General features: G+C 41.4%; 3 protein-coding genes and 2 non-coding genes across 9 annotated transcripts in view; 4 read left to right on the plus strand and 1 right to left on the minus strand.

Annotated features, from left to right (window-relative positions):
- The first annotated feature begins 249 nt into the window (after nt 1-249).
- TSR1 (TSR1 ribosome maturation factor) lies at nt 250-10593 on the plus strand. Of its 2 annotated transcripts, none has more exons than XM_010986401.3 (15): nt 250-404; nt 592-695; nt 1017-1236; nt 1356-1490; nt 1879-2303; nt 3118-3277; nt 3711-3868; nt 4132-4328; nt 5013-5175; nt 5527-5637; nt 6371-6503; nt 7720-7836; nt 8248-8388; nt 8498-8572; nt 8703-10593. In XM_010986401.3, exons 1-15 carry the CDS (start codon nt 308-310, stop codon nt 8879-8881), a joined length of 2415 nt encoding a protein of 804 aa, XP_010984703.1. In that variant the 5' UTR covers nt 250-307; the 3' UTR covers nt 8882-10593. The 2 variants fall into 2 exon arrangements, with proteins under 2 accessions (XP_010984703.1, XP_010984702.1); XM_010986400.2 differs by having other exon boundaries at nt 305-404; nt 1017-1067.
- Nucleotides 5781-5875, plus strand: LOC116158014 (small nucleolar RNA SNORD91 family). Its single transcript, XR_004142244.1, has one exon. It is a non-coding gene; the product is annotated as a small nucleolar RNA SNORD91 family (small nucleolar RNA).
- Nucleotides 6610-6704, plus strand: LOC116158013 (small nucleolar RNA SNORD91 family). The gene has a single exon (XR_004142243.1). It is a non-coding gene; the product is annotated as a small nucleolar RNA SNORD91 family (small nucleolar RNA).
- SRR (serine racemase) lies at nt 9169-21288 on the minus strand. 2 transcript variants are annotated; one of them, XM_031468547.2, is made up of 9 exons: nt 21180-21288; nt 17985-18119; nt 14085-14256; nt 12393-12519; nt 12092-12195; nt 10830-10949; nt 10625-10699; nt 9762-9971; nt 9169-9427 (listed from the first exon to the last, which is right to left on the minus strand). In XM_031468547.2, exons 2-9 carry the CDS (start codon nt 18011-18013, stop codon nt 9212-9214), a joined length of 1053 nt encoding a protein of 350 aa, XP_031324407.1. In that variant the 5' UTR covers nt 18014-18119; nt 21180-21288; the 3' UTR covers nt 9169-9211. The 2 variants fall into 2 exon arrangements, with proteins under 2 accessions (XP_031324407.1, XP_010984704.1); XM_010986402.3 differs by having other exon boundaries at nt 21175-21288.
- A 103-nt stretch (nt 21289-21391) lies between these two features.
- SMG6 (SMG6 nonsense mediated mRNA decay factor) overlaps nt 21392-27265 on the plus strand; it is a 191540-nt gene continuing 185666 nt past the window's right edge. The window contains exons 1-4 of one of the 3 annotated variants that reach the window (XM_064495819.1): nt 21392-21570; nt 23698-25432; nt 25989-26181; nt 26636-26746. In XM_064495819.1, coding sequence (XP_064351889.1) covers nt 21483-21570; nt 23698-25432; nt 25989-26181; nt 26636-26746 — 2127 coding nt within the window. In that variant the 5' untranslated portion in view covers nt 21392-21482. The remainder of the gene's footprint in view (nt 21571-23697; nt 25433-25988; nt 26182-26635; nt 26747-27265) is intronic. The other 2 variants (XM_031468542.2, XM_031468539.2) reach the window with 2 other exon arrangements.

A 27265-nucleotide genomic window follows, 5' to 3' on the forward strand; every position in this document is an offset into this window, starting at 1 on the left:
AACTTGATAGCGCAAAAAATGAAAACACAAGGGACCAAAACAGCCCTCCAAGACTGAGAGCCCAAACCTCGAGTCTACATCCGGCGTTTTAAACCCCCTAACCGCAGACCGCCGCGTGGGAGAAGTTAACGCAGAGATTTTCTTTGGATACACGGGAGCCGAGCTCTCAGAGACTAGCGGGAAAGACCATCGCGAGAAGACGCGAGAAGCCCCGCCCCGCCAGGGGAGGACACGCCCCCAAGGAGGGGACCGGAAGCCCTCGGTCCGGCCCGGAAGTAGTGCGGACTTCGTACACGTGAGCAGTAGCATGGCGGCCCATCGCTCCGGCCCGCTCAAGCAGCAGAATAAAGCTCATAAAGGCGGGCGGCATCGGGGTCGGGGATCTGCGCAGCGGGATGGCAAGGGTGAGAAGATAGGGTTGGAGGAAGAGGGGCTGTTTAGTCCATATTAACTGCTTTTCTCCATTCCCAGAATGAGCTCCTACCTCGGGCCTGGACCCCGCTCAAAGTCTCTAAGGAGGGCGGAGAGGGGTCCCCTATCTTGATCGTCTACTAGTGCCCTGTGCAAGAGTCGTTCCTAATCTCTTTCCAGGCCGTCTAGCACTGAAAACCCTAAGCAAGAAGGTGAGAAAAGATCTCAGCAGAGTAGACCAGAGGCATCGCGCCAGCCAGCTCAGAAAGCAGAAGAAGGAGGCGGTGAGAGAAACGGGGATTGGGGGATGGTGTGGCTTCACGACCGTTCTAGGCGGGTAATGCCTTGAATTAGAAACTGACCCTGGGAAGGGACCGGGGATGGAGAGTAACCCTAAAGCACATGTCAGGCGTGCAAGCCCAGACTCATGCTAGAGCATTCTTTGTTTTGGCTTGTAGCTCCTGCCTCCTCCCTTGGCATACAGGACACCTTTTACAGGAGAGATGCTGGTTGGAGGGTGGAGGTGGCATCCATACTGCTGGAAATGCAATACTGGAACAGAGTACTGAAACACTGAGATGTTCTCTGATCCTTTCTGCCCTCAGGTTTTGGCAGAGAAGAGACAGCTGGGCAGCAAGGATGGCCCTCCTCACCAGGTACTGGTGGTGCCCCTGCACAACAGGATTTCCCTGCCAGAGGCCTTTCGGCTGCTTCAGGATAGGGACACTGGAACAGTACATTTGAATGAATGGGGAAGCACCCATAGCTTTATGCTGTTATGCCCCCACTTGAAACATCGGTGGTTTTTCACAGCTGCAAGGCCAGGTTAGAGTATACAACAGTACTTTCTATCATTGTGTTTTGAGTATTAGTGATAATATTTTTTTAGTATAATATGCCAGTGTCAACCACCTCTTCTTGCTGACTTTGTCTTCTATTTCCAGGGGATCTGCACACTGTGTTAGACATGGCTAAAGTGGCTGATACTATCCTGTTCCTCCTTGATCCACTAGAAGGCTGGGATAGCACTGGAGATTACTGCCTTTCCTGCCTCTTTGCTCAGGGCCTTCCCACCTATAGTAAGTGAATTGGGAGTATTGGAGACCAAGGAAGAAAGTTAATTAGCATTTATTGTGCACTTATAACTTGCCGAACACTATACCTGACACTTGATACAACTGGGGTTATATTCACCTGATCGTGGATTATAGCTGTATGGCCTAAACTTGGTCCATTATTTACAAGTTACCTGTCAGGGTACTTTTTTATTTCTGGACTGCTCTTTCCCCAAAGAAAGAAGAATGTGAAGTTTGGTTTTACTATGAAATTTCTTTAGGGTAACTGAGTGTTGGGTTTCCCAGTAATCTCTGGGCTCACAACTGAACTGTTAGCTCATTTGTGAACTGCAGAGGGGATTTTAATAGATTGAAGCAACAAGTCATGAAGACTTTTCTCTCTTGTTTACAGCATTAGCTGTCCAGGGGGTTTCCGGGCTCCCACCGAAGAAGCAAATAGATGCCAGAAAGAAGCTAAGTAAAGCAGTGGAGAAACGCTTTCCTGATGACAAACTCCTCCTATTAGACACTCAACAAGAGGCAGCGATGCTGCTCAGGCAGTTGGCTAACCAGAAACAAAGGCATCTTGCCTTTCGAGATCGGCGGGCCTACCTGTTTGCTCACACTGCTGACTTTTTGCCTAGTGAAGAGAATAACTTGGTGGGCACCTTGAAAATCTCAGGCTATGTTCGTGGGCAGGCTCTGAATGTAAATAGTTTGCTGCATATCATTGGACATGGTGATTTCCAGATGAAACAGATAGATGCCCCTGTGGACCCTTTCCCTTTAAATCCTAGAGTGATCAAATCCCAAAAGGACCCAGGCATGGCAATGGAGGTAAGATTTGTATGTATTCTTAAAGACCATGCATTATAGATTCATGTGTAAGATGGCATAGGATGGGAACTAACTTCAGAGAAGTTAGTCTGTTTGCACACCTGGACAATTACACTAGTCCCTGGAGGTAACTCTAGTTTGAAATAAAGCAATAGTCAACTCCAAATAAGTTGATATATCATGTACCTATCGAGCACTTTTTAGGTTCCTTGCATAGCAGTTGGCTCTGAGTTTATGGTATATATGCTACCGAAGCAAGCACAGCTGAGATTATAGAGGACACATAGGCTATAGTGTCTTTCCTTAGCTTAATTAGGTCAGAAAAAATGGGAAATAACTGTTAAATAAAGATCAAGAAAGTGTGGTTGAGGTACACACCTGCAGTGGAAGTTGAGAGAGTAGAATAGCAAGCTTCACAGAAAATAGCAGACTCGAGGCAGGTATTGAGAAGGATGAATGTGATTTATGAGTTGAAAAGAGATGAAAGACTATCCTAGCAAATAGAGACAACATGAGCCTAGGCACAGATGGGTCAAAGGGTTTCTTTGAACTCTGACGAAATCAGCTTGATGGGAGTAAGGTTGTAATAAATAGGTAGGCATGGGACCAGATTATGAAAGGCCTCAACAGCCAAGCAGAGGTACAGGCTTAAAATGCTAGGAAATAGAACCATTTGAAAGATTTTGACAAGTTTTGGCTTTCTGTTTCATTCTTCTGTTTGAGGACTATGTTATTTCTGGGTCTTTCTGATTATGTTAGATTTGGTAGATTTTTGGCTAATACTTGATTGACTATCAACTATTTTGGTTTTCAGATTTGTGCTACAGATGCTGTAGCTGATATGGAGGAAGACCTTAAGGTCCTAATGAAGGCAGACCCTGATAGACAAGAATCTTTGCAAACAGAGGTTATCCCAGATCCAATGGAGGGGGAGCAGACCTGGCCCACGGAGGAGGAGCTGAGTGAGGCACATGGTTGGTATTGGCAAACTTGAAATTCATCTGGCCTAGAATTGTGGGTTTTGTCTAGCTGCTCACAGTGAGGACCCTATAGGGTAGCATGGGATGAGGAAGTATTTGGAGGTCTGTCTTCTCTCACCTCCAAAGGCTGTATGTTTGCACTAAGCAAACAGTGGACACAGCTTTGCTCCATTTCTCAAAATTATGTTACTGTTTTCTGATAAACAGATAAATAACTTCTGATTCATTATAAGACTTATTTAGCTGTGTAAGTATTGCTGGTTCTGAGGCAGCTGAATTAAATTTGGAAGTAGTCTGCTCTACTCATAGTGCCTGACATAGTTCCTGGTGTTGGTAGAAATATCCAGTATCTTTCCTATGTAAGAACATCCACAGTATTAGTGGGAAGGAGGTATATGATTTACTTTATTCATCTGGGCTTTTACAGACTTATTGAAGGAAAGTTCCAAGGTGGTAAAGAAGGTTCCCAAAGGAACATCTAGTTATCAAGCTGAATGGATTTTGGATGAGGATGGTGAAAGTGGTGGGGAAGGCAATGAATATGATGATGTAGAACATGAGGATTTTATGGAAGAGGAATCTCAGGTAAGGAAATGGACTCTTGGGTAACTTCTGGGTACAGCCCCAAATGCAAGGCAGGGTGCGTTCTTGACCTTAAGGGGTATGTGTGGTCAGTTTTTTAGAAATGACTTTTTAGTTGCCGAGAATGAAGACTTTGTTTTATAACTTAGTCTCTATTAGAATTGATATTGATTTGGACTGGGTATCTAGTAAAATTATTTTATTTTTAGCTTAATGGCCTTTAGAGACGTGGGTTTTCTCTGAAATTATAATCTTTCATTCTACAGGATGAGGGTAGTGAAAAGGAAGAAGAGGAGGAATGTGAAACTATGACTACAGGAGAGTCTGTGTGTGATGATCTGTATGATGAGAAAGTGGATGAAGAGGCTGAAGAAAAAATGTTGGAGAAATATAAACAAGAAAGACTGGAAGAGATGTTTCCAGATGAAGTAGATACCCCCCGTGATGTGGCTGCTAGAATTCGGTTAGTCAACAAGTCTAAAATCAGTCAATACATTTTTATTTAAAATTTATGTGGCTCAGAACTATGTCAGTGTGATGTAAAAGAAGAAAAACACATTGTCTTTGCTCCTGAAGGGCTAACATTGTATTTGGGAAGGTAAGACAGACATTCACATTCTAGACTGTGTAGTACAGACTAATAATGTTACAGTACTTTAATGAGGGAGAAATACTGTGGTTAATTAGCAAATGCTTCCTTTGGAGCTAATACGAATTACAGTATATAACATTTGGAGATTTGGGTAGAACAGCAAGAATAAAAGAATAAAGATGTAGATGATCGTGTCTGCTTTAAAGATGAGTCTGACTAAAGCCTGAGAGTTTATGTTGGATGTTAGAGAGGCAAGGCTTTCATCGAGGACCCTAGGTTAGGTTAGGCTAAAGAGCCACTCCCTGATAGGCACCAGGGAGCCACTGTAGGTACTTATCCTTTGTCAGTAAGAAGCTGGGGTAGCCTTCTGGAATACTTGTTACCAAGCTGTTTCTTGGAGTATGGTCCTGACTTTGGTTGTTAGGTTATTTTGAGAGATAGTGATAGTTCTTTTAAGCTAAAGCCTTAGCCATTTTACAAGTGAGTTGAGTGAAAGGGTTAAGTAGCACCATATACATTTGACTATTAATTTCTTTAAAATCTCCTATTTTCTAGATTTCAGAAATACAGAGGCCTCAAGAGCTTCCGGACATCTCCATGGGATCCTAAGGAAAACCTTCCTCAAGATTATGCTCGGATCTTTCAGTTCCAGAACTTTATTAATACTAGGAGACGCATCTTTAAAGAGATTGAAGAAAAAGAAGTTGAAGGAGCTGAGGTATCTGGCCTTCCTTTGTCCATCCCTGTAATTTGCTTTTGTTTGCCAAGGTGCCCCTTCCTTTACTACTTCTGTTGGCATGAGTTACCTTACTTTGTTTTGTGCTGCCCATAGCTGAATTAGAAGAGCCACTGAATCACTGATAAGGGTGATACTGGGAACAAGGAGCTATCAGAGATGTTAACTGGAAAAGCTTAATCTGGGTAGTTGAGGCATCTGTGAAGGGCAATTTTGAAGGGTGAGGATTGGCTTTATGGTAGTCTGATACTTTTAACATATGTGGTGAAATTCTTCATTGCTATTAAGACCTAAAGGGTACGTACATAATTGTTTTCTCCTTTCTTCTGGCAGGTTGGCTGGTATGTCTCACTTCACGTGTCTGAAGTCCCTGTCTCAGTTGTTGAGCACTTCAAGCGAGGAGCACCCTTGATTGCATTTTGTTTACTACCTCATGAACAGAAGGTGAATGAGTGTCTTGTGGGAAATGCGGAGTTGTGACACTTTCCAACCACTTTTGTCTAGCAGTCTAAAGTTTTAAGTGACTGACGATTTGCTCATTGGGATGTGAAAAGTCTGCCTTTTTGGTAAGGAGTCAGAGAGGATGACAGAGAAGTCAATGATGGTTTTACCCAACATGTCTGAACCTGTCTGATGCATCTCAGTGATGCAATCTCTGTGTGGTTCTGAGACTTCTGTGAGATAAATATGTTTGTCAGGTCAGATTTTAACCAAAGGTTGGCAGCCATGAAAATAAAGAGGGTTTATGCCAAGGTGTAGATCTTTTTTCTCTTGGTGGCCAGCAGTCATGTAGGTTGGGGTGTATGTGAGAGCTTTGGCCTTTGGCCAGTGTGAGTAGGGGTTGAGGCAAGAAGGTTGTTGAATGAGTGGTTTCCAGGCATGAGGTGAGTGACTTGCAGGCTCTGACTTTGTGGCAGCTGTTGAGCTCTTCCATGTTAGACGTGGGAAGGTCAGCTAGTGTAGCAGGTGTGTGAAAGCTCTAAAAACCAGCCTGTTTTCAATTCAAATGCCAGTTGTTTGTGAAGGTAAAAGATGAATCTGTGTCTTGTCACTTATACTCGACCATAAATTAGTTTTGTCATAAAGTGAATCTAATCTGCCAGCTTGGTTTGCCTTCTTCCAGGTTAGGCTATTCTGTTCCTAGATATGAAGTTCTGTTTTTCTGCTTGGTCCCCAGATGTCAGTACTGAATATGGTGGTGAGCCGGCACCCCGGCAACACTGAACCTGTGAAAGCCAAAGAGGAGCTGATATTCCACTGTGGATTCAGGCGCTTCCGAGCGTCACCTTTACTCTCTCAGCACACTGCAGGTAAGTACCATCTTACTGTCATTTAGGGGACTGTGACTTTGAGGGGTGCAGAATGCACCACTTCCAATTCTAGGTCTTTGGGTTAGAGGTATTTTCAGTACTCTGGTTTAGGAGCCAATGATGTTTCCATTCAATATGTCTGAACCTGTCTGAAGCATCCCAGTGATGCAACCTCTATGTGGTGCTGAGGCTTCTCTGCCATGAGTATTTGTTGCAGAGTAGATTTTGAATAGGAGTTGGCAGCTTTATAACAATGGTGTGTCCTAGAACCCTTAGCATCCGATGTGCCAGTGGCAGTGAGGGTGAAAGCTAGGGCTGACCCACATTTGGGTAAAGCAGAGGTATGTAGCTTCTGGGATGTTGGGACTGGATAAGAGTTTGGAAAGTGGAGACCAGGGGCAGTTTTATGATAAAAATGATTATACTCTTACACATTAGGAGAGAGATGTTTTGCAGTAACTCAGGGGCTTCTGAACATTACCTACACACTCAGTTCTCAGCAGTGGCCAAAGGAAGGTGATAAATGGGTGCCCTGGATAATTTCTGTTCTCACCAGCCATGGTGTCTAAATGAGGGATTCATTTCTCTTTCTCTTAAAATATTTTATTTTTCTATAACTTCAAAAGGGGAGAGGCAAAGACAAGATCTAGACAGTTTTCAAGGTCAGAGGTTGGTAAAGTACAGCCTTGGGCCAAATCTGTCCCACTGCTTCCTTTGTTAAATAGTTTTATTAGAACACAGTTGTGCTTTTTAATTGAATTTTTAAAAAATGTATTGTCTGTGACTGTTTTTATGCTAGTGACAGAGTTGAGTAGTTGAGACAGAGACTGGCCACAAAGCCTAAAATATTTACTAGCAGATCCTTTATAGAAAATGTTTGCTCAAGACTAAGAGCTGTTGATTTAGTGCAGTGCTTTTCTGGAAAGCACTGATTTTCAAATGAAGTATGGGTGATGGGTATCAGAACCACCTGGAGAACTTTTTCAAACCCCAAATATGGTTCAGGCTCTAAGATTTTGCCTCCAGTTGAAAAATCACTCTGATACATTTGGGTTGTATCTTTCAGTTGTATTGAGGCCATAAAATATTTGGAGAAACACTACTAGTTGCATTAGGTTTAAGAGTTGTAGTGGTACAGCTTCTGAGAGGCCTCTGGATTGCCTATGGTTTCTCAAAATATTTTTTGGTTTTTCTTTTTTAACCTTTATTATGGCAGCGGATAAACATAAATTTCAGAGATTCCTTACTGCTGACATGGCCCTTGTGGTGACAGTCTATGCCCCAATCACTTTTCCTCCTGCATCTGTGCTGCTTTTCAAACAGAACAGCAATGGTAAGTTGAGTTCACAGAAGTGAACAGGACTGCAGGTCCTTAATAAGTTTAACTGTTTCTGTATTGAGTTTGAGAACCAAACGGTACAAAAAAAGGTAATGATGGTTTTCAAAATATCTCAATCTTAGCCTCACAGTGGTTTTAAGGCAGGGATGACAAATGGGGTTTTATCTTGCTTGCAAACCTTAGCTAATTGTTAGAGGGTGCTCAGAGTGCTACATTTAGGGTAGGTCCTGGGGACAAGTTCAGCTCGAATATCATTTAGTGATCTTTGCCATGGACCCAGGAGGGCAACATAGTATATTCCTACTTTCAGGTTTCCCTAAAATCTTGCATAGGTCTTTAAATAGACTGGACAATAAATGAAGGCTTTGACCTATAGACTCCTGCTTCTCTGCCTTTCCCCCTTAGGAATGCACAGCCTCATTGCCACAGGCCATCTATTGTCAGTGGACCCAGACAGAATGGTTATCAAGAGAGTTGTTCTGAGTGGCCATCCTTTCAAAATTTTTACTAAGATGGCAGTAGTGCGTTACATGTTCTTCAACAGAGGTAGGTGTGAAGGATGGGATCCGATTGCCTTTGTGGGGTGAAGAAAGGTTTGGGTTTATATCTTGTGGGTAAGTGTTTCATCTTGGTCCTCTGTGTGTTTCATTCTAAGAGGATGTGCTGTGGTTTAAACCGGTGGAATTGAGAACAAAGTGGGGCCGCAGGGGACACATAAAGGAGCCTTTAGGTAAGAGAATTGGGATTTGAGACCTTGTCTAGATTTCCCCAATGCTACTAAATAACTACTTGGGTTAGAAGACCACTGCCTTTAAAATTTTCTATTTTAATTTGACCAACTTGTTCTATTTTCTTTCTAGGTACTCATGGCCACATGAAGTGCACTTTTGATGGAAAGTTAAAATCTCAGGACACAGTACTGATGAACCTCTATAAACGAGTTTTCCCCAAATGGACTTATGATCCATATGTACCAGAACCGGTACCTTGGGTGAAAGATGAGATTTCTTCAACAGTGCCTGAAGTAGACATGGAATAATGGATTCAGTCTCATTGCTAGTAGTTAGCACTTTAGGGATGAGAGCCTGTAGGCTGCAATTGGGCAGTCTGTTTTCTACTTTGGCCTAGAGGTCTCCTGCTCCTTTTTACAGAAGGCTTTTCTTGGCCTTGACAAGTTGTCTTAGTTAAGTATGGATTTTTTTCTGTTGCTACTCAGTCCAAAAAAACTATTAAAATCTTATTGAAATATCCATTCTCTATTACGATTTTGAAAGCTGTGTAAAAGGGGAAGATGGGAAGTTGATGTTGACCAGGAAAGAAAAATTTCAAGTATCTAGACACTGAATCCCTTCTCTTCCTTTTGCACAAATTAAACAGAAACAAATTGATAAGGAACTGGCCTGTCAGCCTGCTTCACCCAAGTTAGGGAGGTTAAATCTACGTTTCCACCACTGAGCACAATACAAATATTCTTTACTTCTGGGGAAACTGTTTGAAAACGCTGAGACAGCACAGCAGCCACTCCAACACCAGCTGTAGGTTCAATAAGCAATTTCATCCTCTCCCACACCAGCTGGGTTGCATACTGTTGGTATAGAATGGAGTAAGAATTAGTGAAATGGGAGATGAGGAAAGAGCCTAGTTGGTTGGCCTTTACAGTTAAAGGCAAGATGGGGATATATGCCCAATCTGAATTTTCCTGTTGCTCTGTGTTTATGCTTGCCAGTGAAGGATGGGGCTTATTTTTCATTTGAACTCTGTTTCTACTGTCTTGATATGTCTAGGGTAACCCTCCCATATGTTATGAAATCACCTAGTCAGGTCCCCAGTGGGTAGAGATGCTGCTTAACTACAGGAGGATTTTTTGCCTAAGAAGTTACTCCACTCTTTTATTATTTCCTTTCCTCTTGGAGCCTCACCTTAATTTCATCCTCCGTAACGGTGAAGACGTCATCCACGAGGTCCTTTATAATAGGCCAGGTGTTTGAGCCAATGCTCGATTTGACACCATCTGCTATGGTTTCTGGAGGATAGGGATTGGGGGTCAACTCCCTTTTCAGTTTGGACTGGTAGCAGTCATCTGCATTCAAGGGTTCAGCAGCATATACCTTCACATTAGGTCTTAGAGCCTAGGAACAAGAATAGTAGATATTTTACAGCTAGTTACAGCATTTTGCCTGCATGCTTGCAGTAAAATAGGCAGTACAGTTAACACATTTCTGCCCAACTAAGAAAGAACCTTTCTTTTAACCCATGTACTGGCCTTCAGTTGCCTAGATCACAGCTGGGTCTGCTGGTAACGAAAAGAGTAGCCCCTGACTTGGACAGTGGTTGGTGAGATGGAATTCAAGGAAGGGACTGTAAGGGTGCCACTGATTGTAACTGCTTTTGTGCTGTATAGTTGTCACGTCACTAAGAAAAGGGTAGTGAGGCAGAAAAGGGCCTTGCATCTCAAATGCCAAGGGATGATGGGAAGGAATGGCAATTAGGGGGAATGTTAAGCACGTATTCACAATGTACTATGATGTAAAATAAACTATGTATAAAATAGATAAGTAAGTTTATACTGTATAGCACAGGGAACTATATTTGATATCTTGTAGCTTATGGTGAAAACGAATATGAGAATGAATATATACGTATGACTGACACATTGTGCTGTACACCAGAAATTGACACAACATTGTAAACTGACTATACTTCAATTAAAAAAAAGTAAAAATAAATAAAATGAACTCTTCTGTGCCCTAACTGGGGAGTCCTCTAGTAGCTGTTTTCTCACCTTCACTGTAATTGCTATTCCAGCAACCATTCCTCCTCCTCCGACAGGTACCACCACTGCATCTACCAAGGGAACCTTCAGTAAAAAGAATAAAGTATAAATAGGTCTATTAATAACCAGCTTTATGTGCACATATAAAATAATAGGTTCTACAGCTAAGCATCAGCATTACCAGTAGTTAAACAAGAACTAACAAAGCTTTTACCTGGTTCAGCACTTCCATGGCAATTGTCCCTTGCCCAGCTATCACTGCAGGCTCCTGGTTAGGATGTACCATGATTCCTTCTGTTTCTTCCATAATTCTTTTTGTAACATTTTCTCTGGACTGAAAGTACATTAATTTAGCTTAAGAGTTTCCAACACATTAGATTCAGTCAGTTAACACTTTAATGACCACTTATTTTTTCAGACTTCTTTTTTTTGGCACGGGTTATATTTGAACAAAACAGTTCCTGCACTTAGTGGAGTTATGTTCTAATATGGTGGGGCAGCATGGAATTTAAGTAAATATGCCTAAATGCTTTGGAGAAAAATGATTAAAAATCATTATAGGGTGCTGAGGAAGGGCCTCTGGTAAAGTGACATTTTAAGAGATTTGAACAAGTCCTGCAGATCTCCAGAATATTACAGGGAGAGAGTAATATCAAGTGCAAAGACCACAAAGTAGGAGTGCTTGGCCTTTCTGAGAAACTGCTAAGTGTGGTTGGTGTGGAGTGTTTAGGGGAGAGTAGTAGTAGGAGATGGAAGTCGGAAAGATGGTAATGAGCCAGTTCATCTGGGCCACAAATGACTGCAGTTGGTTTCCATTGTGTATGAGATGGGAAACCATTGGAGGATTTTGAGCTGACAAGAGACAAGTTCTAACTTACTAAATGGATAGCTCTGGTTGCTCTTTTGGAAACATTAGTGGGGCAAGGGTGGAAGCAGAGACCAGTTAGGAGGCTACTGAATCTAGATAAGGACTGGTTTTGGTCGGAATCACGGTGATGGTAGAGGCTGTTAGAAGTAGTTAGATTATGGAAGTATTTTGAAAGTAGGTCTAAGATTTGGATGAGGTGTATGAGAGTTACTAAAGATGACTCCATTTTTTTAGGGTAACTAGAAGGATAAAAGTTGCCATTTATTCAGACAGGGAAGGCTGGAAGTGGAACAGTGTTAAGATCAGGAGTTTGGTTTTTACATGTAGTAAGTTTGAAATGCCTTTTAATACGTCCAGGTAGGGATATACAAGTCTGGGTTAAGAGCAAAGTTTAGGGCTGGAGTTACAGAGTGCAGGTGATATTTTAAACTATGAGACTAATGAGATCATCGGAGTGAGTGTAAAAAGAAAAAAGGCTGGACATGCTCACATTCATAGCTGAAGAGGAAACAAGGAAGACAGAGGCAGCAGCCAGGAAAGCAGGAAGAGAAGTTTCATTTGACAATGAAAACTGTTAAGGTGGTGCTGAATGATGCTCTCTTCCTTACCTCATCACTCGGCTCACTGTACACTATAGAGGCTCCATAGGCTTGTATTGCCAATTTTTTACAGTTGGGAGCTGTTTCAGGCACTACAATATAAGCAGGAATCCCTGGGAGGGAGAAACATGTTAAATGAGTACAAATCAGGAGAATTTAGGATAGAAACTTCTGTTTAGTTTGCCTGTAATCAGTTAGGGACTTGGAAGTTTACTTCCCACAGCTATCACCAATCTCAGTGAAAGTTAAGGATATTTTTCCACTCCTCTCTGATGATCCTGCCCAGTACCCTGAGAAACTAGTCAAGTACCTTCCAATTTTGCAGCATAGGAGAGAGCCTGGCCATGGTTTCCACTGCTGTGAGTAACAACAGCTTTAGGCTTCTCTTCTGAAGTGGCAGAAGCCAAGCATCTGACTGCATTAAGGGCACCACGAATCTGGAAGAGAGGGATGATGAATTAATACATTTGATTTAAAAGTTTCTTTTAAAATAACCCAGGAGGTTTTTCTAGATTTTTCTCTTCCTAACACTGCACATTCAGTCCATCACTAAATCTTACTGATTTTATCTCCTAAATATCTCATGTCCGTCTTCTTTGCCACTACCTTGGTGAGATCTCATGTCTCAGCTTGGAGTTATCAAACCTCAACTAATCCTGCTTCACTGATCATTCTCATCTAACATTTCCAGTAGATTATGAAAGCGATCTTTTAAAAACAAATGTTCTCTTTTTCATTGACTGCCTATTTGTGTAAGACAAGTACAAATTCCTTACAAGTTGCAGCCTTTCTAAACACATCTACTACCTCTGTCACTGTTGTACCCATTCTGAATTGCTTCTAGTTTCCTTCCTACCAGGTTGGCTCACACCTCGGTATCTCCACATGCTGTTACCTCTACCTATAGTTCTTTTCCCCTTCTCCCTGATCTGGCTAAAAGTACTCATCCTATGGGGGTGGGGGTATAGCTCAGTGGTAGAGTGCATGCTTAGCATGCATGAGGTCCTGGGTCCAATCCCCAGTACCTCCATAAAAAAAAAGAAAAAAAAGTACTCATTCTATTAAACTTGGATCAAACATCACCTTGTTCAACTTCCTTGCTCTCCCAGGCAAAATAGGTATTTCATTCTCTGTTCTTCCATGGCACTTTGTATTTCTCTTAAGACACTTCTCATCAACCTATTCGTTGACCAGCCTGTCTTCCCCTGCAAATATGGATACAGGGCAAGGTCTACTGTAGCTACATCTAGTATAGTTAGTGAAAACAAGTGCTTGATGTGTGATGGATGAAGAATAAACCATGGCAGAAGCAAAGGGCAGAAGAGAATGGAGATGCTTTCGTTTTGTTTAAAATAAAAGCTCTTAGTTAACGGGTGTGGAAAAAGGTAGATTCCTAATGTCTTAAAACTACCATTTAATATGTACTAATATCTGTTAGGCACAGTGCAAAATGCAGCTTTCAGATTTTTATCTGAATGCATCTTACAGCTCAACTAACAGTCAGAAAATTTTAGTAATAAATCAATCAAGAAATCTATATGCATAGGAAAGGCACTAACATATTTTGTAGAAAAAGATCTTGTTCTATGAGGGCTTAGCTAGGTTTAGATCTTTTATACCTGTAGGGTATAAATGAATAGCAAAGTGATACAAAGTGAATACTTAAACTTGGCTATATGCAGGGTGATCACACTGTCCAGGTTGATGTCTGTTGTCTTGGTTTTATCACTAGAAGTTCCCCCTTTCATGCTCAAACATGTCCCAGTTTGGACAGTAAATTATATGATCACCTCAAATATAAGAAATTTTGAGATTGTGTAAAAGTGGCTCGTCAATGCCATGATGCTATGTAACCAGAACTTGAGCAAAGGAAAATTTCTACAACTCTTTCTTTAGCTATAAAAAGATATTAACCTCATAGGGTGATCAGGAAGATCAAATAAATTTATATGTGAAAGGGGTTTGAAAAGATACAAGATACAGTATCAGAAGGTATTATTACCTTAAAAGATCCAGTTTTCTGGAAGAGTTCACATTTGAAGAAAAGATTGCGCCCTGTTACTTGATTCAAAATGGAGCTTGTTAGCACTGGTGTGAGGTGGATAAAATCTCGAATGTTGATATGAGCTTTTTCAACATCAGCAAAGGAGATGCAGTACTGGGTACACATGGTTCTGAAATCCAGGAATAAGAAAGGGGTCAAAGCAAGCCTGACACAACATGTTTAATGACAAGATTTTGAAAATGCATAACACAGGCCCATGCAATATACACCACCAAGACTAAACTATAATGTAAACTGTGGACTTTGGTGGTAATGATGTGTCAATGTAGGTTCAACTGCAACAAATGTACCATTCTGGTGGGGAATTTTAATAATGGGGGAAGCTATGCATGTGCGGGGCGGGCTGAGGGTATATGGCAAATCTATGTACCTTCCTATCAAATTTTGCTGTGAACCTTAAATTGCTCCAAAAAAAACCCCAAAACCTTAAAAAAAGCATAACATAGGGAAAACCTGGGGCCTGTGGTGCTAATGTGGGAAACCTCTTCATTATTGGGGCTCCAGAATTATGTTCATTTTCTATGTTTCCTTCTGTTTTTTCAATATACATATACAACAGTTAAAAATCAAACCAAAGATAACATATTATTTACTCCTATTCAATTTGTCTGTTTCCTCAGTTTTTACAATTATAATTTTCAATAACTGCATTGTTTCTATTTTTCACTATTTTTATTATTATTAAACTTCTAAAAATGAAGTTTCTCTATTTTTCCCTACTAACAATCAAAAGCAAGGCATGCTCAATAGGAAAACAATTTAATCTGCTTCTTCAAAGTCAGTTGCTACCTAAACTCTAATGTTTTTCAAGCCCACATATACATATGCATACAAAACTTTCTTGATAGGTTTCATAACTTGCTTTTTTCAGACAATATTTTTATACTGTATGAAACTTTGCTTATCAAAATATATTTATGACTTTTAAAATGACTATTACTAGAACTTCTTTTTACAAAAATTGAGTTTTACATAGCTCTATTGTAGAACATTTAGATTCCGCCCCCCCTTTTTTTTTTGGTATAATAATGACGTAATGAACAGCCTTGTTGCAAAATCTTTATTTCCATTTAGGCTTTGGGTAGATTCCACCAAAAGGCATTTTGCATTAAGAGGCATTTGATAACCCACTGTCAAGCTGATTCCTGGAAGAGTTGTAGATAGTATCAATTTACACTACCAACAATAGTTTCTAAGGAATGTCCATTTTCCTTCCCTTTACTGTATAATTTTTACGTCAATTTAATGAAATATGTCTAATGATTTACATTTCTTTAATTACTAGTGACTAAACTTTTTTTGAATGTTTGAATTCACATTTTTGTGAATCTTTAACACACTGTTTACTGACTGAATCATCTTTTTCCTTTGAAATGCCATATTTAGAAAAAATTAAATTTCTATTAATGCTTGGAGCTTTTCTGGATTTTGTATTTTCTTCCATTAATCACACTGCCAATTCCTTTTCCAGTTGTTTATTTTATTAATATGTTCTTCCCTGATAACTTTCAAAAATTGGCTTTTTCTCACACACCAATTCTTCCAAATGAACTTTAGAAATCCTTTAACAAGGTTGCCAGAAATTCCACTGTAAAATGTGCAAATGAATTGGGGCCATAATTGACAATTTATTTTTGTTGTTTTGATAAGGCATTTTTAAATTAGATTTTAAAATTGCTTACTGATGACGTATATGAAAGCTAGTAATTTTTGTGTATGTCATGTAATAGGATACTTTAGATTATCTTGTTAGATCTAACAGTTTTATAGTTTACTCTCTAAACAATCACACTATCTGCAAATAATTTGTCTTTACCTTATAAAATACCTCTGGTAACTTTTTCAATGACTTCACAGTTACTGGTTTATATGGATTTGCCACCTCCTCCTGAATTAATTTCACTAATTTATTTTTTTGGCAAAACCAACTTATTTAAAATTCATTGGTATAAATTTGTATGTATTAGTGTTTCTAAGTGTTTTCATCTGTGGTATTCAGTCATTCATTCAATCAACAAATATTGAGTAACTTCTATGTGTCAAGATACTGTTTGGTCTGGGGATAGAGTATTAGAAAAATAGATTTGCCCCTACTCTCTTAAAGCTTCCAATGTATTGGAGAGGTGTCTAGTAAATAATCCAATTAAATATGTATTTACAGATATTGATGTGTTAACTTAGGGAAGTGTGTTATGATAGGATATTATAAAGGGAGTGAAGATTACAGAGAAGTGATTATTTTTTGGTGAATTAATTAGTGTTTTTTGTTTTGTTTTGTTTCATTTTTTTAAGAAGTAAAATTTAAGTTAGGACCTATAAGATGAATGGGCAGAGTAGTGGGGAAAATGTTTCAGGCAGAGGGAATGATAATAATGTGTTGAAGTCTTTAAGGATAAAAAGAGCTTCGCATTTTCCAGGAACTGAAAGAAGGCCAATGAATCTGAAGATAGTGATCAATGGGAAATGTGATAAGAGATAGAAAGTGAAGTTAGCAGAGTCTAAACCATAAGGGACCATGACTCATGAATTTTTTCTTAAGAGCAAAACAATGCCATTGGAGAATTCTGAGCAGGTAAGTGACATGCTGTAATGTATATTTTCAGAAAACCAGTCTGGTTACATTGTGATGAATGAAAAGGAAAGGGTGGAATCAGGGAATCTAGTTATGAAGTATTATAGTTGTTCACTGAAAGACAACAGGGGCTTGGACGGTGAAAGTGGAGGTAGAAAAAAATAATCATTCAAGATACATTTTGGAAAAAATAAACCTGAAAAATGGGTGAAGCACTTGAATAGACATTTCTCCAAAAAAGATACACAAATGGCCAACAAGCACATGAAAAGATGGTAAAGATCACTAATCATTAGAGAAATGCAAATCAAAACCACAATGAGATACCACCTTATGCCTATTAGGATGGCTACTATTAAAAAAAAAAACCCAAACCAGAAAATAATAGGTGTTGGCAGGATGTGGAAAAACTGAAGTCCTTGTGCACTGTTGGTAGAAATGTAAAATGGTGCACCTGCCATGGAAAACAGTATTGTAGTTCCTCAAAAAATTAAACAATTACCATATGATCCAGCAATTCCACTTCTGGGTATATATCCAAAAGAATTCAATGAGGGTCTCAAAGACATTTGTATGCCTATGTTCATAGCATTATTCACAATACCCAAGGGTGGAAGCAACCCAAGTACCCACTGACAGATGAATGGATAAACAAAATATGGCATATATATAAAATGAAATATTATTTGGCCTTGAAAAGGAAACTCTCACACATGCTACAATAAGGATGAATCTTGGGGATATTAAGCTAATTGAAATAAGCCAGTCACAAAAGACAAATAATGTATGGTTAAACTTATGTGAGGTACCCAGACCAAATTCACAGAAATTAGAATGGTAGTTGTAAGAGGCTATGAGGAGAGGGGGGATGGGAAGTTGTTGTTTAATGGGTATAGTTTCAGTTTTACAAGATGAAGAGTTCTGGAGATTGGTTGTACAACAATGTGAATGTACTTAACACTACTTAACTGTACACTTAAAAATGGTTATGATGGTATATTTCATGTTACACGTATTTTATCACAATTAAAAAAAATGCACACACACACAGATACATTTTGGAGATTATAATTAGTTAGGCCTTTTGGCTCCAAGTGATAGAACCCAGTTTGAACTGGCTTGGACACAAGATGGAGGTGGTGAGATTTATTGGCTCATAGAATCCAAGAAGAGTTGAACCATGGGCAGGGCAGGAATATGGAGCATCAGGAACAACTCGAACCAAGGACTTTGAGATTTTCCAGAACTTTTTCATTGTTTCTCACCTCTGCTGCTTTCCGCATGTTGACTTCATTCTTTTTCATTGCAGACCAGCTGGTTCCACATGGCAGGACACATGGCTGCTGACAGCTCCTGTGTTTTACATTTTATGGCTTCCACATTTCCACTTTTCTTTTTTCCTTAGTTTCAGTTAAAAAAAATTCTGGGTAAAGGCTCTGATTGGCCCATCTTGGCCCAAGACAAGTGGCCAAGGATGTGAGGTCATTTAAGATAATACTATGCGATAGAAGTATTTATAGAAACATGAAAAAGAAACAATGATTTCTATAACAATATCAAATATGTACATTTAAAACACATACATACATAGAACAATACTACATATTATTCAAAGATACACATATATCCAAGGACATATATCAAACACATTAGAGTGGCTACCAAAACGGGAGGGAAGGAACATGTGTGGGAATTAGACTGAAGGAAAAAAAGATAAAATGAGAAAGGCCCCGTTGATGAAAATGTCAACCAAACAGTATGACTGCCTCAAATCTCTGCATCTGAGGGAAAAATAGGAGAAAATGAAGGGAGTAATAGAGCAAAGAAAGATAAAAGGGAAACAGAAAAGGAGAAAGTACTTTTGAGTGAGAGGGGCAGTTTTCAAGAGAAAAGGAAGAGGAAAATGTTGAGGTCATGAGTTCCACAGATGCTCACTATAGATAGAAGAGACATATCCTGATATTGGTTGAATGTGGGGCATGAGGGAGAGGGAGGTGTCAAGGATAGCTCCTGGTTTTGACTTAGATGGTGGTATAATTTACTGAGATATGACTAAGAAACAAATATATTTTAGGGGAAAATCAGAGATTTCATGAGATAAGTTTGCATTACCTATGAGCTATCTGATAGGATGTATTCTAAATTTAAAAAATTTTTTGCCAGAAATGTGTCTATTTTAATGCCTATTTTATTTCTAAAGTATGAGAGCTTCAATTTATCAAGTGCTGTTCTTTTTCCCTTTTCTGATTTTATCTTTATTTCTTCCTTCTATTTTCCTTTTATATTTTCTACCCATGTTGAATATTTAGCTTTTTAATTTTCTTTTAAAATTAATAATAAAAGTACTTAAGGCTACATTTTCCTGAGTACTGCTTTAATAACATACCCTAAGTTTTGTCATGCAATAGTTTCATTAATCTTAATTTCTAAAGAACCTATGATCTTAGTTTTATTTTTTTGACCTGTGAGTTATTTAAAATTGGTGTTTTAAAAAAAAACTCCAAGTGGTAGAATTTTAAAATTTGTGGTTATTTATTTCTAATTTTACTACTTGTGCTCAGCAAACATGTCCTGTACAATTTCTGTTTTAAAAATTGAATTTCTCCCTCCCTCATTATCCAAATTTGCTTTGTTGTTTTTTGGGTTACTCACGTAATATGTAACCAAATCTCTACTTTAAGAATTTAAAACATTACAGAAATATAGAGATCCTTCACTCTCCACCATTAAATCTACTCTCTTCCACAAAGATAATCATTTTTAAAAGTTTGGTATGTATTCTTCCACATTTGTTGATGTCTCTATATAGAAATTTATACATGCGATAGTTTTGCTGCACTCAGAACCATACTATGTTGTTCTGCAATGCACTTAAAAAAATTAACTTCTTGAATATATCAGCACATATTTTAATTCTTTACACTCGGCTTTCATTGTGATACACGTCTAAATACGGTTGGGTTTTCATTTATTTTTACCTGGTATTTCATGAACCTTTTAAATATGAGGGTTGAATTTAAGTCTTACATTCAAATTTTCTATCAACTTAGTAAATTTTCTATTATTTGTTTGATTATTGCTCCTCCTCAGTTAGTTCTGTTATCACCTCCTGGAGCTCATATTTGATTATTTAGTTTTCTGGATCCATTCTCCATGTCTTCCACTTTTATCTCTTACAGTTTTTAATCTATTATATTTTCCCTCTAAGTTCTGGTGAATTTTCTTGAGCTGGTTTAATTTTTGGCGTATCTCATCTGCAGTTCACTGACACTGTTTTAGTAATTTGGCAATGGTGTTTTTCCTAAGAAAGTTTTGTTCAGGTTATTTTTCCATCTTTAAAAAAAAATTGGGGGTAGGGAATAGCTAGGTGGTAGAGCGTGTGCTTAGCATGCACGAGGTTCTGGGTTCAATCCCCAGTACCTCCACTAAAAAAAAAAAAACCTAATTACCCTCCCAAAACAAAAAAACAAAACAAACAAAAAGTAAAACTAAACTGAACTAATTAATTAAAAACATGATGCAATGTCCTCTCCAATTTCACTATGAAAATGAATTAGTTTAAAACATTTTTCTCCTCTTTCATAACTTAAAGACTGCCATTTGCTCTGACCACTCAAAGCACTCCCTTTCTTTTGATATGTATTGACTTTCTCCATCTGCTCTGGAGGTGAAGTGTCTGTCACATATGGGAATTGAATGAGTTAATGAGTTCTGTCAGAGATTGTTTCAATCTTTTAGGCCTATCTAAGGAATAACTGAAAGCTATTCTTTGATGGTGCTGAGGTTCAACTGACCTTGCTGGACTGGGAAGGTGCAAGAGGTATGGGGAAGCAGCGTTGCAAGGGGACAGGGTTTGACCACAGGTCTGAACAGGGGCTCATGAACAAATAGGTAAAGTACCAATTTTCAGATCCAGTTACATTTTAAAGATATGGGGGAAAAAAATCAACCTGAGTCCAGGAAGTCAAATAATTTTTCCAAGAATCCACAGTGAAATTCCCAAACCGATTTATAACACCTCCTAATTTATTTCCACACAACCCACTCCCTCAGCAAGAGCCACCTATACTGGATTAAAAAAAAAAAGTCAGGTTTGGGATGTAGATTGCCATACAGGAAAATACTCTGAATGTCTAGTATTTATTGACTGTCACCCTGGGCAATTTGCTACCGTTCTGAGATTGTTTTCATAGCTTAAAAAAAGAAAAGAAAAGAAAGTGGGGATAGTAATAACTACTCTTGCAAGATCTTTAAGGTTCCAAAGTAAAGGCCTGGGGCACTAGTTATGGCCTGCGGGGGGAGAGCCTGGCCTAAGACCGGGCTGTGGGGTGGCTTCATCACTCCGAGCCTCAGGCAGCACCGGTGTGCTCGATGGCCACCACGGCAACAAGAGCAGCCACAGCCGCGAACGCCCGCCTGGCCTGCCTGGCCTGGCTCGGCCGGGCTTCACCTCACCTCACCTCCCGGGCGCCGCGCCTCCAACACCAGCCTCAGAACACCTTCCCGACCACACCTCTGCGCACGCGCGGCACCCGCCTGCCCCGCCCAGGCTCGCGGCCCGGCTCTTCCCCGCGGGAGCGACCGAACGTGCGTTCGAACGGCACTTTTCCTCCCAGTGCGGCCACCGTCGTTTGGGGAGGAGAGTGGGAGGGGCGGGGAAAAGGGTGGGAGGTGGGTGAGCGCGCGCGCCGCCCGTCCGTCGTGGTTTCCTGGCTGCGCGCGGCGCTGGCGGAGTAGCTGCAGCTGTAGCAGCAGCCGCGAAGATGGCGGAGGGGTTGGAGCGTGTCCGGATCTCCGCGTCGGAGCTGCGAGGGATCCTGGCCACTCTGACTCCGCAGGCCGGGAGCAGAGGTGAGTCGCGCCGCCCAGCTCCTGGGCTGGGCCTGCCCGCCCCGCCTCCCTCTCCTCCTTTGCCTCCTCCCCGCTCAGTTCGCAGCTCTGCTGAGCCCCCGCCCCTTCCCCCAACAGTGGGGGCGGGGGCCGAGGGCGGTCCCTCCTCGCCCTACCAGCCCGAGAGCCGGTGTGGGGTCGGGCTCAGCCAGCTCGGACCCCTCCGGGAGAGCCCAGCTCGAGTTCCTGCCTCCGCCCCCTTTCTCTCGGCGAAGGTGACTGTTCCCCGTTGCCCCAGCCCTCTCACGCCAGCCCGTGGAGTCCCAGCCGTGAGGAGACGCGGAGAGGAGTGGGCGCCGGGGTCTGGTGGAGGCCCCCCGCGGTGTATGGTTCCCAGAGGCATCTTCCGCAGGCCTGCCCCATCGTCTCTTCAGCGTTGGGGAGAAAGAGCTGGGGACATGGAGGAGAAAGGTTTAACATCTTGGGACTTCCTTGCTGAACTTTTTCCCCACAAGGCAGGCTTTTGAAGGCTGCGCCACCCGAGGGATCCAGGACCTCCGAGAGCCGACTCTATTCTGGTTTGGCCTTGGCATGTGTGGGAGCAGTTTTTATCGGAGAGAATATTCAACTTGCAAGTTAAAGTCTCCAGACACACTAGGAAAGCTCCGAAGAAGATTCTAGTGTCTCACCTCTCCTTGGTTAGGCGTGTGTAGTGGAGTTGTGTAGAATGATAGTTATGCTTCTGCAGGCTTGTGGCCGAAGTCTGTGAAATTGGTTTTCGTTGGTCATCTGAATTGGATTATTCAGGTTTTCTCCCTCTGCTCTGGAAAGTGGTAGTGGCTTTCCCCCCTTCCCCCTCACCTGGGTCACAAAGCCTGCTGAGGGTGAAGCTCTTATAGAGTTAAACTGCTTTACCTTTATTCATATTGGATGAAGCAGTCTTTTAAACTTCTGAAAAAACTAAAGCAGTATCTTAATCTTCAGAGGTTTTTTCCCCCCTTTTTGTTTTGTTACGCCCATGGGTATAAATTCTGGAGCCTGTGATCCCTGTTATGTGCTTGTTTGCATTGGTGTTTATAAAACAATACTGGAATTTTCTGTAGTATTCTGTTTTTGAGTACTCTGTAATCTCACTAACTCCTGTTGTTTCCCCACTGAACAGTCTAGTGGCTACAGTAGCCTTTCCCCTTAATAAATAAAGGTAACAGATACAAAAAAAAGATACTTGCTTATCTGTCATTAGGTAAGTTCCTGGAGCCTAGAGAGTTGTTACTAAAGTTCTGCACTCTTGTTCTTGAGTGCCTCAGTCCTTGGTATTTTGAGAGCATGTCACAATACTTCCATCATCCTTCAGGGAAAGCTACCTTATGGAACTTTTTCCTTCTCATATTCCATCATTATAGCAGTTAGTCTCAGTATTCTAATGATGATAGTCTGAGCAGTATTTCCTTGGAATGACCCTGCTGGCTGCTGTTAAGAGAGTTGGTGACCATGAGTGGAGTTGAATGTGAAAGGAACTGCTTCCTGTTTGCCTCAAAAGTGGGTATGTGATTGGGTAATTGATATCCTAAAGAAGAGGATTGTCCTGGCCAAGTTCAGTGACTGGAGTTGCAAATTTTTCTCCAGAGATGTACAGAAGTGTGGATTTTTATGCATACTCCTTTTTCTCCTCCCTCCCCCCATTGGTATGCTAAAAGGACTTAGCCACTTGGGGGATTTGTTAGAGGCAGAAGAAGAAAAGGCTAAGATGGATCCAAGAGCTCTACAGCAGAGAACAGTCCGGTGCTGAACTGGTTAGAGATCTTTTATTCTGATGCTGATGAGGTAGTTTGGGGTCTTGAGGATCCAAATATGACTTAGATAACACGAGAGAGTAAGGTTTTTTATTCTGTTTCCCTAACTTAGCTGTAGGTAGTTCCAACACAGTTAACTTCTTAGCTTTGCCAGTTGCTGAACAAATATTGTAAACCTAGTAGAGCTTCTGCTTCTGTGGAAATTTCCTTCTTTGTCCACCAATATTAATATTTCAATGTGTAATTCTTGCTTGACTTTTCTGTTACTTAACCAGAATGACAATTTTTTTCCTTCCCTCGTCCTTTATCCTTTTCTTCTACCTTTTCCTCCCCAATACTCTCTCCAACATCACAGAAAACATGAAGGAGCCCAGACAGCGTAAAGATAACAGGCGCCCAGATCTGGAAATCTATAAGCCTGGTCTTTCCCGACTAAGGAACAGACCTAAAATCAAGGAACCCTCTGGGAGTGACGAATTTAAGGATGAAATTGTTAATGACAGAGATTCTTTGGCTGTTGGAAATGGTACACAGGTCATTAAAGATGTCTGCAAGGACAACCAGCAGCAAAATGGTCCTGTAGACCCAGAAAACACTCGGGCACAGGAGTCCTTTCCTAGGACTGTTGGACAAGAGGATCGAAGTCTAAGAATTATCAAGAGGATGAAGAAGCCTGACATGCAGATCTATCAGCCTGGAAGGCGTTTGCAGACTGTTACCAAAGAACCGACTAGCCGGGTGGATGAGGAAGAAATTGTCAACCAGGTGGAACAACTGAGAGTAGAGGAGAATGAGTATAGGGGAAATGTGAAAGAGGAGGCTGTGAATAAACCAGACAAAGAGGAGGCAGAAAAGAGTCTAAGTGGTGACAGAGTGAGGGTCACAAAAGGAGAAAAAGGGAAGAGGATTGAAAAAGGGGAGGGCGTGAAGAAGGTGAACGATGACCCTGCTCAGGGGAAGCCGGGTTCTGCAAAGCGCTACTCCCGCTCAGACAAACGGAGGAACCGCTACCGCACTTGCAGTACCAGCTCAGCTGGGAGCAACAACAGTGCCGAGGGGGCTGGCCTGACTGATAATGGATGTCGCCGCCGCCGCCAGGATCGGACCAAGGAGAGGCCACGACTGAAGAAGCAGGTATCTATGTCCTCAACTGACTCCTTAGATGAGGACAGAACTGATGAGCCTGATGGACCCCGGAGGAGCACAGAGAGGAAGAAACATTTAGATAGAAGCTGGTCTGGCCGTGGAGAAGGAGAGCAGAAAAGCAATGGCAAAGAAAATCGAGGCACCCTTCGTGTTACTTTTGATGCAGAAACCATGAACAAAGATTCCCCCGTGGTGAGGTCAGCCAGGGAGGATGTGGATAGGATAAAGCCAGACAAAGGCTCGAGCAGTGGGGGCAAAGGCTCTGAGACTCAGGAGTCCAAAAACCTAAGACAAGAACTTCGGGGTCGTGGCCGTGGCATTCTGATTTTGCCTGCGCATACCACCCTGTCTGTCAATTCAGCTGGTTCTCCTGAATCTACACCTCTGGGACCTCGGCTTTTATTTGGATCTGGTAGTAAGGGATCTCGGAATTGGGGCCGAGGAGGCACTACTCGACGATTGTGGGACCCAAACAATCCTGATCAGAAACCTGCTCTAAAGAGCCAGACACCCCAGCTACATTTTTTAGACACTGATGATGAAGTCAGCCCTACCTCTTGGGGTGACTCACGCCAGGCCCAAGCATCTTATTATAAATTTCAAAACTCTGACAACCCCTATTATTACCCCCGGACACCAGGCCCTGCCTCCCAGTATCCTTACACAGGCTATAGCCCTCTGCAGTACCCGGTGGGCCCTACAAATGGTGTGTACCCAGCGCCTTACTACCCAGGCTACCCGACTCCATCAGGACAGTATGTTTGCAGTCCTCACCCTGCCAGCACCATGAGTCCTGAGGAGATGGAGCAGCACATGAGGAACATGCAGCAACAGGAACTACATAGGCTGCTCCGGGTGGCTGACAACCAGGAACTGCAGCTCAGCAACCTGCTCTCTAGGGACCGCATCAGTCCTGAGGGCCTGGAGAAGATGGCTCAGCTCAGGTATGGTGTGTCCCATCCTGGCTAGAGGGAAATGGGGATAAGCTGGAGGTGTACAGGCTCCCATGGCTGAGGAAGGTAGAAACCTGTTAGGCAAGCTCCTGGGTGTTATCTCCCTTTCACATTTTTTTTTTTTGTAAGGGAGGGGGAGTTGGAAAAAGAACAGAATAGAAAATTTTATTTCTAGTCCTAGAAATGATTATGGCTCTCACTTTTTCTTTAAGAAAAAAAAAAGTCTTTAAGAGAGCATGGAATCTGGATATGGAAAAGGAAAGACTTTTCAAAGTGCCAAGAAATGAACAACATGTAACTTGTGGTGAAGATTTTACTTTGGCTGTTAAATTTAGGTGGAGGCATACGGGAAAAAACTACTCTCCTAGACACAACTGTCTTTAGAATGACATTCTGCTATGCAGAATGGAAACTAGGGAGTACTACACCTGGTGGCATTTTAGATTTCCTGCCAAGGAAGACTTTTAATTTGTAGGAACCTCAAGTCTTGGGTCTAGCCTCTCCTGTAGTGTATCTGGAGCTAGAAGTTGCATGTATTTTATTCCAGAGCTGAACTGCTGCAGCTGTATGAGCGCTGTATTCTATTAGATATTGAGTTCTCTGATAATCAGAATGTGGATCAGATCCTGTGGAAGAATGCTTTCTATCAGGTGATTGAGAAGTTCAGGCAGCTTCTCAAGGATCCGAATGTTGAGAACCCAGAACAGATTCGGAGCAGACTTTTGGAGCTCTTGGATGAGGTAAACCATCATCTTTATGTCCTCAGGATAAAGGCTTCAGCACCCTTTAGTTGTGATGGATTTTTACCACCTGAAATACTGTTTTATAACAGAACATTGACAATAAACTGTATGCTCTTTTCTTGGATTTAGGCCTACCCTATCCCTTTTACTTCCTTGAGATCATAACTTACTGAGAGTTGGAGTTTTGAGCTTGGAATCTTTCTGAATGTCTTAGCCAGAGCGTGCGCGCGCGCCGTGTTCATTTGTTCGTTTATGACTTTAAAACTATGGAGAGGCTTATGCTATCAGTTTGACTTGTGCTTAGGTGGTGGCCACCAAATACTGTATATGCCTCCCTGTCGTCAGACCACTGAGCATTAGCAGAACTTTGAAAGGGTCACTTGTCCTAATTTCTGGGTAGATTGGGTCAGAACAGGCTGATTCGGCTGATTCTTATTTTTTCTCTCTATAGGGTAGTGACTTCTTTGATAGTTTGCTTCAGAAGCTGCAGGTTACTTACAAGTTCAAACTGGAGGACTACATGGACGGTCTTGCCATTCGCAGCAAGCCACTACGAAAGACAGTAAGCCAGCTTCTTTATCTTAAATTTATTTATCCATTTAGTAAGCATTTAGTGTTAGTTATGTGCTAGGCACTGTGCTGGGTGTTGAGGATACAAGAATGAAAGATTCAGTCTAGTGGGGGAATAGACCAATTAAGCCAACAATTGTAATGTCATAAGTACTATGGTAATGGCATGTATAGAGTGTTGGAGGGGCATAGAAGGAATCAGATCTGATTTAGACTGAGGAGGGTCAAGGAAAGTTTCTCAGAGACTGTCAGGTTGAGTTTTGAAACATGACTAGGAGTGGAGTGGGCAGTTTCAATGCAGGGCACAGTGAGAGAACCACACCTTGTTGGGAAAGTATAAGAAGTTTGGTGTCTTGATGTCTGCAGTGTGGATTGGGCTGTTGTAGGAGGTAAATGGAATGAAGTGGGAGGGGATAGATTGTAAACTTCTATGCCTTGTTGGAGAGTTTGGACTTTTTTCTGAAAGCATTAAAGAGCCATTGATTGATTTTCAACAAATGCATAGCATAGA

Source organism: Camelus dromedarius, chromosome 16 (assembly GCF_036321535.1).
Source record: "Camelus dromedarius isolate mCamDro1 chromosome 16, mCamDro1.pat, whole genome shotgun sequence".
Classification (NCBI taxonomy): Eukaryota; Metazoa; Chordata; class Mammalia; order Artiodactyla; family Camelidae; genus Camelus; species Camelus dromedarius.

What these genes read in the sequence shown, in the direction of transcription:
- SRR (XM_031468547.2), bottom strand. Translation starts at nt 18,013, where the DNA reads ATGAAGTCAACATGCGGAAAGCAGCAGAG. An exon ending in AGAAAACTGGATCTTTTAAG is followed by an intron (nt 12,520 to 14,084) that starts GTAATAATACCT and finishes CCTCTCTTCCAG; the next exon opens with ATTCGTGGTGCCCTTAATGC. An exon ending in GAATAGCAATTACAGTGAAG is followed by an intron (nt 9,972 to 10,624) that starts GTGAGAAAACAG and finishes TCTTGTTCCTAG; the next exon opens with GCTCTAAGACCTAATGTGAA.
- TSR1 (XM_010986401.3), top strand. Translation starts at nt 308, where the DNA reads ATGGCGGCCCATCGCTCCGGCCCGCTCAAGCAGCAGAATAAAGCTCAT. An exon ending in AAGAAGTTGAAGGAGCTGAG is followed by an intron (nt 5,176 to 5,526) that starts GTATCTGGCCTT and finishes TTCTTCTGGCAG; the next exon opens with GTTGGCTGGTATGTCTCACT. An exon ending in TTTCAAACAGAACAGCAATG is followed by an intron (nt 7,837 to 8,247) that starts GTAAGTTGAGTT and finishes TTTCCCCCTTAG; the next exon opens with GAATGCACAGCCTCATTGCC.